General features: G+C 35.5%; 2 protein-coding genes and 1 long non-coding RNA gene across 4 annotated transcripts in view; 2 read left to right on the top strand and 1 right to left on the bottom strand.

Moving 5' to 3' along the window:
- slkb (STE20-like kinase b) overlaps positions 1 to 1,266 on the bottom strand; it is a 24,731-nt gene extending 23,465 nt beyond the window's left edge. Inside the window, exon 1 of the mRNA XM_039688895.2 lies at positions 473 to 1,266. Within this exon, the coding sequence (XP_039544829.2) occupies positions 473 to 622 (150 nt within the window). The 5' untranslated portion in view covers positions 623 to 1,266. The remainder of the gene's footprint in view (positions 1 to 472) is intronic.
- The window catches only part of tsga10 (testis specific, 10), a 24,030-nt gene extending 6,576 nt beyond the window's left edge, over positions 1 to 17,454 (top strand). Inside the window, exons 1-17 of one of the 2 annotated variants that reach the window (XM_089132064.1) lie at positions 5,697 to 5,781; positions 6,555 to 6,662; positions 6,745 to 6,900; positions 7,790 to 7,969; positions 8,165 to 8,242; positions 8,934 to 9,085; positions 9,187 to 9,302; positions 10,051 to 10,205; positions 10,289 to 10,344; positions 12,228 to 12,396; positions 12,473 to 12,583; positions 12,692 to 12,877; positions 13,199 to 13,366; positions 15,620 to 15,822; positions 15,919 to 16,023; positions 16,808 to 16,987; positions 17,083 to 17,454. In XM_089132064.1, the coding sequence (XP_088988190.1) occupies positions 6,582 to 6,662; positions 6,745 to 6,900; positions 7,790 to 7,969; positions 8,165 to 8,242; positions 8,934 to 9,085; positions 9,187 to 9,302; positions 10,051 to 10,205; positions 10,289 to 10,344; positions 12,228 to 12,396; positions 12,473 to 12,583; positions 12,692 to 12,877; positions 13,199 to 13,366; positions 15,620 to 15,822; positions 15,919 to 16,023; positions 16,808 to 16,987; positions 17,083 to 17,113 (2,127 nt within the window). In that variant the 5' untranslated portion in view covers positions 5,697 to 5,781; positions 6,555 to 6,581 and the 3' untranslated portion in view covers positions 17,114 to 17,454. Of the gene's footprint in view, positions 1 to 5,696; positions 5,782 to 6,554; positions 6,663 to 6,744; positions 6,901 to 7,789; positions 7,970 to 8,164; positions 8,243 to 8,933; positions 9,086 to 9,186; positions 9,303 to 10,050; positions 10,206 to 10,288; positions 10,345 to 12,227; positions 12,397 to 12,472; positions 12,584 to 12,691; positions 12,878 to 13,198; positions 13,367 to 15,619; positions 15,823 to 15,918; positions 16,024 to 16,807; positions 16,988 to 17,082 lie in introns of those variants that run through there. The other variant, XM_089132065.1, reaches the window with a different exon arrangement.
- LOC148978495 (uncharacterized) lies at positions 2,264 to 4,899 on the top strand. The gene is made up of 2 exons (XR_016168820.1): positions 2,264 to 3,747; positions 3,922 to 4,899. It is a non-coding gene; the product is annotated as an uncharacterized LOC148978495 (long non-coding RNA).
- Positions 17,455 to 17,560: the final 106 nt, after the last annotated feature.

The raw sequence follows: 17,560 nt of genomic DNA, 5'->3' as shown, positions 1-17,560 counted from the left end.
ATCCAAAATGCCCCCAAATAGGGCATTATTCGATGGGACAGCCATTTGTAGTGGTGTCCGAAACCATAGCGGACATTATTGAGTGCACTCAATCAATCCCACATTGCATTGCAACAATAAGTGTACAGCCTATGTACACTCAACAGCTGTACGAATTTGCTCACTCGTTTTCATTCACTTCTTCAAGTAAATTGTATTGATGGACTAACACAGGGAATAGTGATGATTAAGGGTTTAGGGGGGCGATTTTGGATTCAGCAAATGACAGGGTTGTGTGCTTGATGATGGATGTGTGTGGTGACCTTAAAGAGTTCAGAAATGTTTTGCATATTCATTTGTGTACAATTGAACAGACTGATAGATGAACAGACAGATATTAGACAGACAGACATATAGATATATCTGCACAGACATAAATAGACCTACACAGACAGACAGACAGATAGATTTTATTTTTTAGCGTTTATTTTACCTTGAAAACCTTTCCAAAGGCTCCATCCCCCAGTTCTCCCACAATCTCCCATATTTCCTCCGGATTTATGTCCCTGTGCACGTGCTCATATTGTTTTTTCTTCTTCTCTGCGCCCAATTTAAAGATTTTTCGGAAATTGAAGAAGGACATAGTCAGATCTCACACGCGCTTCTCTCTGGTTGGTTGACAAAGGATTTCTTTCAATTATTGTCTAATCAGACGTAAAACAATGCAATTCTTATTGCATTCCCATTGTTCAATCTCTTGTCTATTAAGGAAATAGTTTTAGAGTGTTGACATGTTTGTCTTTGCACGGGATAATAAAAGAACTTGATATAGCTAGCAGTCATATAGGGATCATCATGTCAATGCAATAATGCACAGACAAAGAAAAACTGAGTCTTGATTCTAGCTATTCTTGGAGATCAAGTGAATCATATTTTCAAAATAAAAATAAATCATTAAAATCTGCGGTGGGCAATAGTGTGAGGCGATCTTGAGTTGAAGAAATCCTCCGTCTAGCTCTTTAGTCATGAGGTTGTTGTTCTTCGGAGTTTCGTGGCTCTGATCCGTAAAAACATCTTGTTTTTTTCTTTTTTTTTTCTTTAAATAAAGTCTGACAAGAGGCTTACAAAATGTTTACATATCCAGTTCTATAGATCGCACTTCCTCCGGTCCTTGATTAAAAGCGAAACTCCTCCAAACCCATGATAAAAGGCACAATAGTTGATAGAAGAAACTATGCACCTCCTGCGTGTGCGTGATCCGCGCGCCTCTTCTAATCTAGCGGATTTGTTGTCGCTGTGCGCGTTCACGAGCAGCGGCGCGTTCTTCGCCTGGTTCACGCGTTCTTCGCCTGCGCTTTACTGTCGCCTGCCGTCGTGGATGATGTAAACACTGCAAATTATAAGATGTGACTAATGTTCACGTTATATGCCGTGTTTATCATTTTAAACACAATTCACCGAATGCAAAATATATCTACATTTTTACACCCAGGTGAAAAAGACGTTGTATTAAATGTATTAAAAATATATTTGAAATACAAATAGTGTGTTTATAATACATTTGTATTTACAACATGCTTATTTAAAGTGTACTAAAAATGTATTTTATTGCATTTTAGTATATTTCTAAAAAGTATACTAGAAGTACATTGGTAATAAATATATATTTAATTACACTTTTAAGAAATATACTATAGAAAAGCATACTTTTAATGTATTTATAAAAAGTATATTAGTAATATATTGGTAATAAATGTATGCTTTATTATATTTTTAATAAATATGCTAATGATAATTATACTTTAAATGTATTTCTAAAAAGTATATTAGAAGTACATTGGTAATAAATGTGTGCTTAATTATATTTTTAATAAATATGCTAATGACAATCATGCTTTAAATATGTTTCTAAAAAGTGTACTAGAAGTACATTGGTATTTAATTACATTTTTAAGAAATATGCTAAATACAAACATATTTTAATTATATTTAAAAATGTTTTACTAGAAACGCAATGATAATAAATATACACTTAATTACACTTTTAGAAATATGCTATAAACAAACACAGTTTTAGTGAAGTTTTAGTGTATTTACAGAAAGCATACTTGTTGCTAAATTAAAGTATTTTTGTGTTCACTTCAAGTTTAAAAATTCAAGTCAAGTCCCTTTAATTCCCTTCCTAACATGAAGGCAATTAAACATGTATCGAAATTAATTGTATATTTCTACAAAGACTAGAAGTAGCACTTTAATTATAAATATGTGCTCAGGTAAGCTTTTAAGAAATATACCAAAAACTACCACACTTTTTGTAATACTACCAACACTTAACTCAATGCATATGTATTTCACACTTTATATTATGTGTTTTAGGTTTAACTTTTTTAAATTAATTTGTTATAATTATGAAAAGCACTAAAATTTGACTAACAAGTAATGCACTTCTATACTTCTGCATTAATTAATCAAATAGTCTTTTCCACAAAACAAGTGAATACCAGTACGTGCACACATCAACATAAAAGATCAGGTGTACATACTAGAAAAACAAAATAAATTTCTTAAAGCTTGACTCTTACATTTGTTTAGTCAAAATGAATAAAAAAACTTGTTATAAAGCATGTTAGGTTTATATTAACAGAGTTGTTTCTTTTTTGTGGATGTTAGTTAATATTTCCAGTTGCATTCATTTGGACCAATCAGAGCCAATCTTTTCAAAACAAGCTTGCCGGCAATCGTCCAATCACACACTGCCATTTGAACTTACATGTTGGGCGGGGCGCGGACAACGGATACTGACTGTCTGTGGTATTCCATTAGCTTCGGACGGATATCTCAACAGAAATCATGTATTTTCCAAATTTTGCTTTGTTATTTCACTGACTCGGACCTAGTGAATGTGGATAGCACCGATCTAATATTAAGAGAACACACGAGCAGATTACCAGGTCGTCAGCTCCCGCGAACAATTTAGCAGTGAAGAGGACAACGCAGAGCTGCGCCGCCACGACATGGACAGAGCAAGATACTGCCCGAAAAGATCTTACTTCTTGGTGGTAAGTTTATTAGTTTAAGTGATTAGTGTAATTGGCTTTATTCTCACTTTGGGTTTAGAAAATATTTTCAGAAGTTGATGACGATGTTCTGTGGATTACTGGCGTTTCTGTTGATTTGACACTAAAGCGAGTTAAAGGACGTCTATCCATTGACGTCTATCAACTTAATTGTTATAGATCTAGACAGTGACATAATGCAACTATAAAAACATTGCACACTGTGTTTTCAGAAAAAAGGTTATTAATGGTGATTACACGACAGGCTTGATTGTCCCTAAGTAACTTCTTGTGTTTTAAATATTATAATATATTTTAAGCTCTAATAAAACTTTCACATTTGTGATATTTAATTCATAGTAAAATCTAATTAATTATTAGTTACTAAGTTATCAGCTGTCACCAACTTGTAACTTTCAATAGAATGTTCTGTCTTTATTAATAATGAATAATTACTTCAATAATAGCGTGGAAGTTACAGTAATGGTTCATTAAATATGTTTTACCATTTAAACAAAATACAAATTATATATGAAGAACACAAACTAGTGTTTGTTCTGCCCTAACTTTGTATAACATGCAACTTTATTTTTTTTTGTAAAGCTTCCAGGGATACTATCATCTCTCAAAGAGGCCCTGGAGTCCATGAAACGAGGTTCATTCAGCTCAAGCCCAAGATCATCTGAGCTGTCTTCCTGAAACCTCAGACATGGTAAGAAAATTCTTTATGATAAAGAAAAATCCTATTTGTTATAATAATTATATCTGACTTTTGTGCATTAATACTTCAGTAAGTGTTCTGAATTAAGTAACAAAGTGACAGCTTTTTATTAGAATTATAAATGAACAAGTTTATACTAATGCTTGTTTTTTTTATTCTTTCCAGATTTCCCTCGGTGGTTCTGATGTCCCCAAAAGAGTCTATGGCAGACTGAACAAGTCACGAACTTCTCTTTTTACTCACGACTTGGCCACTTTACTTTTTGCTATTGTATTTCACTTTGTTTGACTTAAAGGATTAGTTCACTTAAAAAAAAAAAAACTTTTGCTGATAACTTACCCACCCCCATGCCAAGATATCCATGTCATTCTTTCTTCAGTTGAAAAGAAATTAAGGTTTTTGATGAAAACATTTCAGGATTTTCTCCATATGGACTTCATTGGGAACCAAACGGTTCAAGGTCCAAAAGGCAGTTTCTGTGCAAACTGTTCAAAGGGCTTTAAACGATTCCAGACGATGAATAAGGGTCTTATCAAGCGAAACGATCGGTCATTTAAAAAAAAAAAAAAAAAACAACGTTTAAGTTTTATAAGCTCAAATGGTCGCCATGCTCTGTTCTGTTATGCATGTTCATAACTCTCCTATTCAAACTCGTTCATCAAAATTAACAAATCTTTTTCTGAGTCATTAGGTTCATTCAACGAACGAAATGAATGAATTGACTTGAAAAAAGATTTGTCAGGGCTGCCAACTCTCAAGCATTCAGCACGAGACTCTCGCAATTGAGCAATTCTCATGCTTTCACGACAAATTGACTGTTAGCCATTGGACCTTGAACCGTTTTGTTCCCAGTGAAGTCCATTATATGGAGAAAAATCCTGGAATGTTTTCATCAAACCTTAATTCCTTTTCGACTGAAGAAAGAAAGACATGGACATCTTGGAAGACATGGGGGTGAGTAAATTATCAGCAAAAGTTTTTTTTAAAAGTGAACTACTCCTTTCAGTTAGTTTATTTATTTATTTATTTATTTTTTGTTCTGTTTAATACCTCTGCAAATCAATGCATTTTATGTTAATGTATTTTGTTTAGTTTTCATAATGCTTTACTGATGTAGTGCATTAAAGTTTATCTTTCAAAGAGTGTTTGTGTGTTTTGTAGAAATATTTTTTTACTGGGTTTTGTTGAATTAAAATGTTTAACTGTATTTTTAATACATTAAAATATATTATTTTTATATTAAATGGTTTTTGGAAAAAATATATTTTTAATATGTTAATAGTGGGTCCTATATTGTTCTACAAATACATTATTAATAAGCTGAAATTATATTTAAAATATACTTAGAACGCATTAATGTGAAGCTAAAATATACTAATGCTGTATTTCTAAAATCGATTTAAAGTGTATTAAAATACACTTTAAATAAGTGCTATTATATTACATTAAATGTACTTAAAATGGTTCCATTTTAGCACAATTTAATATAATAAAATATATTAATATTACCTTAAAATTGAACTTAAATACATATTAAAGTACACTTAATATACTTGAAGTTGTTTCAATTTAGCACATTTAATACATATTTAATACGGTGCACTTAAAATACATTAAGTATATCAAAATAAGTACATTTTAAATACATTTCCTTTTCACCTGGGCAATGTATGTTTTATTCGTGAGCCATTTGAAACATCATATTTATATTTTATATTTGCAAGATATGTATGTATTTATTTGATTTTATATCTATTCAGATTGGCTCTGCTTCATTTCTTCATCTTTTGTAGTTTTTGAACATGAGCGTTCACAACTTGTAGTCAAGGCAACGGACGCAAACTGAGGCAAATCTAGTGTTCTGATTGGTCGTCGCCTCTCTGTTGTCGTGACTGACAGTTTAATGCTGTGCCGTGATTGGTGAGTGTGACTGTGTTTATCCCTCTGCCTCGGGGTAAAGAGATTTAGCGTGTTCAGATTTAATTCTTACTCACTCGTTTTCATTTACCAGAACCACTACAAGAGGTAACACTAGCTCACTTACACAGCTAATACCTTTTCTTCTGCATTGTCTTTATTGAATGCAGAATCTATTTGCAGGTTTTATAGAGCGAGGTTCATATTTAGTGTAACTTTTACGTTTGAATGATTTGTGTGCCAGTATACATGTCAATGCAAAGCATACTACCTTTAGTGCATGTTGAAGTTTTCGACTATTATTAGTAAATAATAAAATACTTATTACTATACACCATACCTATACTTATGTTTTATTGTCGCACGAGACGCCTTTTCAGTGACGTACAGCCGTAGTTGCCATACCAACCTCGTTGTAGTTTAATTTGATCAGTTTTCCTTGATAAAACTTGCTTTTAGTAAGTCTGAATAAGCTCTATTGAGATGTAATAGATTTTAATCTCCATCAAATTTTTTTTTTTTTTTTTTAAAGTATTAAAAATGTCTTCATATACAGCCAGGAACCAAACTTAAGCATAAACGAATGACTGGTAAAACATAAAATTTACTGAACATTATTTGTGAGGCATAGGATTCTACTTGTATGCTATTTTTACATTGTTTTGGAATTTTAATGTTTAAATGTTGTAGTAACAATGTAGTTCCAGCAGGTGGCGCCAGAAAAAAAGTCAAAACTGGATCAGAGAGACTGAAGTGAACTGACAAGATGTTGAGATGTTGCTTTAGGCCAGCAATGAATGACAGACTAATGTTTTAAATGAATGGTCTCCAAATGTACGTCTCCTGTTAAAATATCTTTGTTTCTTAATCTTCTGATCCAGCTAAGGAGGGCCGAGGCAGTGGGAAGGATGCTGAGAGCCCGTCGCTCTACCAGCCCTGTCAAAGGGGTATCTACCCATCGCAGTCCCACCAGACACTCTCCTGTTAAAGTACTAATAATCCATCACTGCAGTAATATTAGTGATTAGTTTAATTTAATGCTTAAGGAAACACTCTCTCTCTCCTTTAAAGGGTGGCACATATGATTCAGAGCTAATGAGGGTGTTGCGGGAAAGAGATGAACTCCAAAACATGTTGGAGAAACACGAACGGCATCTTTCAGAGATCCAGGCCAATATTAAAGTGCTCACAGCCGAACGGGACAAGACCAGAATGCACTACCAGCAGGTACACAACTCCAAACTTCCCAGAATTCTTGAATCAGGTTAATGTGCTCAAAATGGCCATGATACACACATTCACACACGTAGTAAGTATAAGTATATTTTAATAACTTGTTTCGGCTTCACTACAATGACAATATACAGCCAACACAATTAGTTAATTTTATACTGATTAAAATATTAATTTAACAATATTCATACAGCACTATACTTTTTAACACATCAAATTATGAATTCAAATTGATTAAATTATATACATACAAACATGCATACTTTATTTATATTTATATACATATATATCATATAGTATAATAGTATTACTTTGACAGATAATATTTTGATCATTTCTTTTGGCTTGACTACAGTGACAATATACAGTAAATATGTTTTATTTATTTTCAATTAATTACATTTTATATCGATTTAGCAAATTTTTTTTAGCAAATGCATCAAATTAGTTTTACAGTGTATATATATATATATATATATGTATATATATATATATATATATATATATATATATTCTAATTTTCCAGATAATATGATAACTTGTTTTGGCTTTACTACAATAACTGTACTCTATTTTTATTACTCTATATCAAATTTAGTTTGATTAAATTTTATATATATATATATATATATATATATACTATTTGCCAGATGTACAGTAAATGTTATATATATATATATATATATATATATATATACTATTTGCCAGATGTACAGTATATTTTAACAATTTGTTTTGACTTCACTACAATGACAATATAGAAAATATATATATATATTGGAAACAACATATTTTCACTCATAATATTCTTTCTAACACAGAAAGAAAGCAATTTCCACATATATATCTATCTCACTTTTGATCTCACTAACTCCCCCTGCAGGCTCAAGAGGAGATAGCAGCTCTACGGAGAGAGGTTATGAAGTCAAAGGCAGCGCGAGGGCCCAAGAGCAGCGTGACCCCTCAGAGTATCCTGAAGCGAGTGGAGGCCGAACGGGATGAGGCCACAGCAGACCTCAACCGCATGACCACAGAGAGAGACTGCCTCAGAGAAAGACTCAAGGTAGGATCTCCAGCCTGGCATGATATGTGCTGTACACAGAAGATGTTATTTAGGAGCACTAAAGGAAAATCACTTACGCACTAGAGTACAGTAATAAATTGAGTCATCTCACTGGGGAATGATACCAGGAGAGAGGTGTGCTTTTTTAAGACTGCTGAGTGTATGTGTGTTCCCTTTGAACTGCACGTGCCTCAGATCTCTCAGGAGACAGCCATCAGCGAGAGAGCTCACCTGGAGCAGAGGGTGGAGGACCTGCAGGCTGCTGTACTCACAGTAAGAGCTCTGTGTTAACGACAGCTAATGTACTCACTATAGTTCAGAGGAAAGCAAAATCACCAATCAGATCTCACTTGTTTCTTTTAGACAGCAATAAGATTAAATGGAGAAGAAATGGAGACCTTTTTAAGGTCCGCGTATCATCCGATCATTTGATTTCCAATTTGAAATGAAGAAAGCAGAAAACGGCACCTTTATTTGTTTTTTGTTTGTTTGTTTTTTTCCAAAATTGCTTAAAAAAATAATAGACATGAGTTAAAATGAACTAACAATGAACAGTTTTATTTTTATTATTTTTTATTACTGTAACTTTTATTAGTGTTCTGTAACTAATGTATTCACTTTTTAGTTAATATTAACTAATTGGACCTAAACTTTTACCCTTTCTGTCTGTCAACAATTGTTTCTATGTTTATTTCTTTATTTCTAAGACATTTTAGGTAATATTGAGTCAAAATGGATACTTGAATTCAAACCTACGTGTATTATGAAAGCTCTAATTTTCCTCTGGGCTATACCATACTACACAATATCAAAAAGTATCATAGTATAACATAGTACAATACTGCACAGTCCTATATTGTTTCACTATACTATACTACTGTATACTATACTATACTATAAAGTGTAGTTATTGTCATAGAACGTTATTGTTAAGGACTGGTGCTATTGTTCTGTGTGTGTCCAGCTGGAGCTGGAGCGGGGGGAACAGAGAAGCAGGCAAGCTCAGATGAGGGAGACCATGATGGGTCTGGAAGAGGAAGTTCACACGCTCGGGCGAAAGCTCAGTGCCAGTGAGGAAGAACTCGCCCACTTCAGAAATGAGTGCAGCAGCCTCAGGTACAAGCAAGAACAACTAGCGTAGATGTGTCCGTACAAAGGTTTTGTTAGTTTAGTACTTTGAATATTAATTAATTTGTGTGTGTGTGTGAATGTACCAGACTGGAAAATACTCAGGTGGAAAGTTGTCTGAGTGAGAATCAGCGGAGACTGACCAGCAGGATTGGAGATCTACAAAACGCCCAGGAGAGAAATCAAATAATGGATGAGAAGAACAGTGAGAAAAACAGACAATACATTTAATCTGTGCTTTTATTTTGTAAACAGTTGCGTTTATTTATCAGTACATACAGTATAGATAGATAGATAGATAGATAGATAGATAGATAGATAGATAGATAGATAGATAGATAGATAGATAGATAGATAGATAGATAGATAGATACGAATTATATAGAATTATTATAAGAAAATAATTATATAATTAAAGAAATTAATACTTTTATTCAGCAAGGTTGAATTAAATTGAATAAAAGTGGCAGGAAAAACATTTATAATGTTGCAAAATATTTCTGTTTCCAATAAATGCTGTTAGTCAAAACTTTTTTTTTACATTGATACAGTTATACGAAATGTTTCTTGAGCATCAAATCTTCATATTAGAATGATTTCTGAAGGATCATGTGACACTGAAGACTGGAGTAATGATGCTGGAAATTCAGCTTTGATCACAGGAATGAATTACATTTTATAATATATTCACATAGAAAGGAATTATTTTAAGTTGTAATAATATTTTCACAATGTTACAGTTTTGACTGTATTTTAATTAAATAAATGCAGCCTTGTTGAGCAGAAGAGACATTACATTAAGAAATCTTACCGACTCCACACTTTTGAATGGCGGTGTATCATGTTTTTGGATCAATGTTTTGAATGAATCAGTTGGATACTTGCAATAATGTTAGTGTGTAAACGCTGTATGTGAGTCACTGCATCATTCCTCCTCTTCCTGTGTGTTTCAGACTCTCTCCAGAGGCAGGTGTCCGCACTGCGAGAGGAAGTGAACACACTGAGAGGTACAATCTCAGAGCTGGACCAGCAAAGAGACGCACTGCAGGAACAGCTGGAGAAAAAATCTGATCTGCTCAGCACAGCAAATGACCAGCTAGATGACAAGGTACCGTCCATAGTACTTACACATAGTTAAACTCACATGTTTTTGGTTGATTTTAGGTTACTGATATCGTTATTTATTTGCAGGAGAAAACCATTAGGATTTTGAAGCTGAGAACCGAGGATCTTGAGACGACTCTAATGTAAGTTCTCTGTTCATTTTCACAGATTAGCAGACAGTCATGTGTATTGATTTTGAGACCATTATGATTAAAATGATGCCAAAGTTCTGTATAACCTTACTGTATGATTTTCTTTTAATTTCACAGTGTGCTATGTTTACCATCCAGGTATAAGCTTAATGCTAATGCATCATAATTAGACTATAGTCTATAGCCATAGCTGTTCTTGACTGTGGCTCATGCTTATTATTATGCAGCTCTCTGGAATACTTGATTCTGATTGGTCAACATTGTGTTGTTACTGATGCTAAATATTTGACATGCCATTGTTAATATTACAAAAAAGCTTCACCCTGTGAGGGTTTATTTTGCCAGTCACCTGGGTACAAAATGTGTCCTTTCCTAGAATGTGTTTGTGTAGTTTCCCCTTTAAATACAGTACTTTCAAATGTTTGGGGTTGGTAAGATTTATTATTATTATTATTATTTTAATAATGTGAAATATTATTACAATAAAACTGTTTTCCATTTTAATATATTTCAAAACTGAGTTTTCAGTTCAGCATCATTACTCCAGCAGTGTCACATGATCCTATTTCCTTTCTTTTTATTATCAATGTTGAAAACCATTGTGCTGCTTAATATTTAAAATAAGAAATATTTTATAAAATTATAAATTTTAATGCAATTTAATGCATCATTGCTAATTAATTCCTTTCAAAAGAAGAAAAAAATCTTACTGACCCCAAACTTTTGAACCATAGTCTCGTTTCCTCTGTGGATATTTGGGTATATGAGTGTATGAATATGTGAATATTAGTATAGGAAAAGATTTATGATTATGATATGACTGACTATGAAAAAATGATGATAATGATGTGACTTCCTGTCCGCAAGTAGTGGTAACAAAAACCATGTGTCACGTTTTGATTGATTTATGAACCTGTGCAACACACACACACACACTATGGATTGGGTTATAAACTAAAACATTTTATTTAAAAATACTAAAATAACAAAAGTAACGACCAAATTTATACACACCAAAAATATGATTTTGTGTTTGAGCCCAGAGAATCACCAGAAAGCTTTTGATGAAGTGTCATTCTTTAAACATCTAGTGTTGTAAAACCCTTAACAAACCCAAAAATATTTTGACTCTTTCTTTGTCTTTTTAACATTGATCCTATTGGCGTCAGGAAACAGATACAGATGTTCTAGAATAAACTACAACACCTTTTATTGTTGAGAAGATTATTGTACGGTTTGTGTGGGTAAATGGGACTCTTTGGCTTGAATTTGTCTTAGGCATTACCATAAACCTATAGTGTTCAGGGACTACTGATCCTACTGAGTTCCTCTTACACACTCACACACAAACACATGGACACACAGTTGTTCTTAAGAGAACATCCACAGACAGCCAGCTTATGGTTAATGGTAATCCTGAATGCCTTGACTCAAATGTTTTGACTCAATTACCATATAGGCTACCCTACACCAAAGGTTTCAACACTCAGGGTGCCAACATTACGTAATACCTGCTTGGGTGAATTTCACCCCCAACAATCAAAGGGAAATACAATCAGCAACAGTTTCTCCCAACCGACTGGAAGAAGTCAAGATTTTTGTTGACACATGGATTCCCTGTCAATCCTGAGTGACAGTGGTGCCTAAATCTACCAAAACATGGTCATAAATCAAGCAAAAGGTTTTTTTTTATCTTTTAAAACATACCCAGACATCAGCACAGGAGGACATGTCTCAACACCACGTCACTATACTTACCAGACATATACATGCCAGTCAGTTTGGCCAAGTAAATCAGAAACACATGGGCTCCCTGTCAATCATAAATCAATCAAAGTGACACATGGTATGTGTTATTATCACTACTTCCGCAGATCTCTGAAGGAGACCGTAGCTGGCAGAGAAAGAGAGCTAGATGTTCTGAGGAGGAAGTTGTTAGACTCTGAAAAAGAAATGGGTGCAGTGATGAAACTCAAACATGCCACGTTGCAAGAGAACGGTCAGCTGAAGGATGACCTTGACAAAGCACATCTGGAAATTCAGGTACCAAACTTTTAGGGCATTCCAATAAATGAGGCAACAAGACGGCCAACTTTCTTTCTCTCTGTCTTTCTTTCAGACTCTACAGCTCAAGCTGGATGAAGCTAACGAGGAATTAGAAGACTTGCAGAGAAAAGTACAAGATCACGTTTCTGACATTTCACGCACTGAAGATCTTTTGTCTGCTAAGGTAAAGTCACTCAAACTAAAAAGCTAAATGGATGACAAGCATGTTTAATGGCTAAAGGTGAACATAGTTATGATCTGTTTTGTTTGTTCTTTTTTTTCTGCCCTTAAGGAACGCGAGTGTAGGGAACTGCAAGAGGCTCGAAGGAAAGTGTCTCTTCAGGTGGAAAGCTGGGAGGAACAGGCCCGGCGTGCTGAAACCACTGTCATCGAACTCCGTCTTGAGATTCACAACTCTAACATAGAGATACTTCGACTCAAGGAAAGAGCAGATAGCCTGGAGAACAGCTTGCAACAGGTCACTTGGTCATCATGATGTTGATGTTTAAAAGTATAATTCACCCAAAAATGACACTTTTGTCATACTCGCCATCATGTTGTTGCAAACCTGTAAGAATTTCTTTCTTCTGCGGAACACAAAAGACGATATTTTAAAGAGCGTTGGCAGAGAAAATATCACTCTATAAAATTAATAATAAAAACAAACTATAGAAGTCAATGGGGCCGGTTAACTGTCTGGTTACCGACATTCTTCAAAATATCTTCTTTTGTGTTCAGCAGAAGAAAGAAATGCATACAGATTTGCAACAACAGGTTTGTGATTTGTTCCCGTGTCCAGGCACTGAGTGCAGAGCGAAGCTGTAATAGTCAGCTGTCTCAGCTGAACCGAAAGATGATTCACATGGAGGAAGATCTGCGTCAGGCCCAGACTGAGCGCACACAGTTGCAGACTGACCTGGAAAAAACACGAGAGCTCTGTGTCAAACTGGATGCAGGCAAAGAGAATGTGAGTTTATATCAGTCTGCCAGCAAAACAATACTGCATAGTAATAGATATCAGGCCAAGAAATTCAAAACAAGTGGGATTAGAACAAATGTTATTCAAATGTAAAGGCCTGTTCACACTGGGACGAATTTCGAGCGCGTTATTCGCCGACGTTTAACGCCTTGTGACTAAATAAAGGGCGCCAATGTGAGTGTTAACACCGACGCATAAAACGCCACGCGTAAAAGCATCATTTAAAAAAAAAAAAAACCGCCTCGGGTTCGTTTTTCTAGTTTGACGCGCCGTGTCAAAAACTATCCAACCAATGAGATTGGCGCTTTTGCTCACGTGTTTGGAGCTTCTGATATTACAGTAAAACACAACTTGGGGACGCTCAAACACAAAACGGTCTTGCCGAGCACACATACGGAACGGAGAAGAAGATATATATGCCAAGTAGCGTCGCCGTCTATAGTCTACACAGCTAGGAAGAAATAAGACGAGGAATGTAGATCTGCTGGTCTCGTTGGTGTTAGAACATAAAGAACTAGAACTATATGACAAACATGACAGCGACTACAAACATTTTGATAAAAGAGAACTGTTATGGTATGGAGTGATATTGCAAATAGAGCAAATGGGCGCCATCTAATGTTAGAGAATGAATTTGCATGTTCACTCGGCTTATCGTCAGCGAAAATCGCTTGGGTGTGAACGCAAAAAACGCATTGGAAAATGCTGGCGAATAAGCGCGCTGATATTCGTCCCCGTGCGTATGGACCTTTAGTCTGTTTTCTCTCTCACTAGGGGGCGCTTGTTAGTGTCACAGCCACATCGAACAACAGACATCATGCATCTTACTCAAATCTATGATCAAACTTCCACTGTAAACCTGCTGCAAACACTTGATGATGCGAGCGAAATACCGGAGTGAACATGGCTGTAAACGACTTTTGCAGATTATGCGAAGTTAATACACATCCACGGTACAATCACGGCCTCTAAATTTTATTTTCGCTAGAGTGAAACAAGAAAATATTTGAAGCTCTCAAACTTAGGATTAGATCTTTTAAACACAGCTCTTTGTTCCTCTAGCCTGGTAATACCAGACTCTGCTACTTCACTTTGCTTCGTAGACAGACGTAACTAACGGTAACAATTGATAAAATAAACTTTTCCCAAAACCAGTCTGGAGTTGGGCCACAACATCACCTCCATTTTAAAAGGTTTATCAAACACTCTTCTTGTTCTGGCTTCAGGTTGAAAGCCCCCGGAATGTTCTCCATAACAGAGCGAATTGCATCCCGTGTCTCGTTTCCCATTCGATTTCTATAAGCTACAATGTAAAACTCGTCACGGCTCTCAGCCCGCCCTCAGTTCGTTGATTGGCCGGCCGTCCGAAGGCCGCTGGAAAACTGAAAGACATGCTGCGTTCAAGTCCTCCTGGGAAGTTCGTACGTACGAGGTGGGAAGTCGTGTTTATGACGTGAGGTGCGTTCAAGTCAGTTTCGTCAGAGCAAAATGGCAGTGTATCTTCTTTTAATGAATTACACCAAAATACAGCAAGGTTTATTAACTCTGCTAATAAAAAAAATGAAGAACAAAGAATGCGCATCAGGTGTGTTTTTCTTTTCATGTTTTTTATTAGCTTATGAAGCCAATGTAAACTATAATTTTTATATTATAATGATATCATATTTTGTGCCTCACATGAAAAAGCCTTACAATGTCAATGAGTAAACATTGAAATTCAATTAAAATTGACCAGTCAACAGACGTTGAATGAACGTTTCTCACTGACACGCCCCCAACTCGTACAGATCGGGGCTTAAAGAAAATCCCGAGCTCCCCACTGGTATTTACGACATTGTGGTGGCGTTCAAGTGTGTTCAACTCGTAATTACGATCTAAACGAGATGACTTGAACGCAGTAGGCTGCTATCTTAGCGGAAGTCTGACATAGTCAGGCTATAAGTCTGTGCTGTTAGAATGCAAAGAGCTTTGTCACCCTACATATTCTTCTAGATATGCCTGTACTATTACTGATTCTGATCTTCCTGATTTTTGGTCGCTTTGGTTAAAAGCATCTGCTAAATTATTAAATGCAAGTAAATATGAAGCTCTTAATTCTGTGAGGAACTGAATTTAAATGAGATATTTCATTTCTTAAATGTGTGTCTATGTATTGTTTAAATGCTGCAACCAAATTGCCATTGGAAAACAAAAGATGGAAAAACTGAGATGTAAAGAATGTAAATGTTCTCATCCACACAGGTGCAGCGTGAGCTGGAATCAAGCCGCTCTGAGGTGGAGATGTTACAGAAGCAGCTGACCGGTGAACGTCTGTCTGTTCAGACTTTGGAGAGCCTGCTGGTGTCGTCGCGAGAACAGGACTTACGGAGGCAGCTCACCTCTCAGGAAAGACACACAGATATACAAATTCTCAAGGATAAACTCAGCATGGCTGACAGCAAAGTGTGAGTGCACATATGACATTTCATAGAGCCCAGCAGTGGTTTCTTGTCTTTCTCTCTGTCTTCATGTCCAATTACTGTCTTTTTTGCCGTCTCTAGGAGTTCTCAGAGTAGGGAAATGGCTCATCTGAGGACACGGTCCGCTCAGCTGGAGGCAGATCTTGAGATGACGAAGAGACACCTGTCTACTGAGCGCGTTGAAAGGTGAGAGGCCCACCTAAAGGGGACCAATACGCTGATTTCACGCAGCCGCCATTTTGAAATCGAAAGCGAGGCTCGGGTGGGAAGAACTCCGGAAGTACAGATAAACAACCTTGGATACCAACCTGAAGCTGCTGCTGCGATTTACACTATTGGATGTTAATATCCAATATAGGATCTGTATATAGTTCGTTCCTGCTTCTTTTTTTACGTTCTGAATTATATATATAAAAAAAAATTATTTATAAATGAAATTCACTGTATATAGTCTAAAGTATGAAAGAAATGTATGTACATTTTTAGAATAACTAATTTCTACATTAAAGGGATTCTCCACTTTTTTCGGAAATGGGCTCATTTTACAACTCCCCCTGAGTTAAACATTTGGGTTTTACCATTTTCGAATCCATTCAGCCGATTTTCTGTTATTTAGAAGAATATCAGTAACCAGACAGTTTCTGGTCTCATTGACTTCCATAGTAGGAAAAAAAATACTATGGAAGTCAATGAGACCAGAAACTGTCTGGTTACTGATATTCTTCTAAAAATCCCTTTGAATAACTCCCTTTGAAGCGACTATTTTTAGACCTTTTTCATGCTTAAACAGCAACCTTACACACTAAAGCATAATAGGACCTCTTGGGGATTGTGAAAATTCTGTCATATTGTACTCATCCTCATGTTTTTCCAGTTCCAGTATTGAATATAATTATTGCTTTGTTTGTGGTTTGAACCATGAAGACTAGGATTTGAATGTCCAGTCTATATTTGTCTCTCTTTCTATCAGGGAGCGAGCAGTACAGGAGCTGCGCAGGCAGGGTCTCTCAGCTGTTTCTCCCGTCCTCTCCTCCACAATGCGCTCCTCATCCACTTCCCGCCATCGGTCTCTGAGTCCTCAAAGATCATGTTCTCCAGAACGCTCTCATAACAGCACACCTGACCCACTGCTTATGTCCGACTACGACAGGTTTGCTCCAGTGGCAGATTGGTCATTCTAGGTTTAAGTAAATGAACCACTGGTTGTTATATTCAGTTTATTGTGATATGTTTATACTTTAACAGGAATCTGACGTTCAGAGACCTTTATGACTGAGAAGATCTGAATCCTCTAATCATCCATGTTTTGGCTGGATTTACTAACTTCATCTGCTTGAATTCTCTCTGAAGACAATCAAGATCTTATAAGATTTACTGTGATGTGATGTTTTTAATAAATCAGTCTTTCCGTACTGTAATTTTTACTGTTTTGCTGAAACTGACATTGATGCACACATGTTGTAAATAGTTTTGGAGTGGTTGGATGATGGATTTTCCATGTATGTTACACATATTTCTACAAAAATTTGATTCTGCTTGATTGATTTTTTATTATTATTATTATTTTTTATTCCGTGTTGCCAGGCAACCTCTAGAATAAAAAAAAACGATCTTAAAGTCTAGTATCTCTATATTTGTGCTATTTAGGATAGTGGCAATGCTAGTCTTCGTCTTTATAATCCCTGCAGTTAAAACATAACAAGGAAGAAAAAAAAACATCATT

This window comes from Pimephales promelas, chromosome 6, assembly GCF_988280905.1.
Source record: "Pimephales promelas chromosome 6, fPimPro1.hap1.1, whole genome shotgun sequence".
Lineage (NCBI taxonomy): Eukaryota > Metazoa > Chordata > Actinopteri > Cypriniformes > Leuciscidae > Pimephales > Pimephales promelas.
Note: the sequence above shows the minus strand (reverse complement) of the source record. Positions and strands in the feature narration are given on the sequence as shown.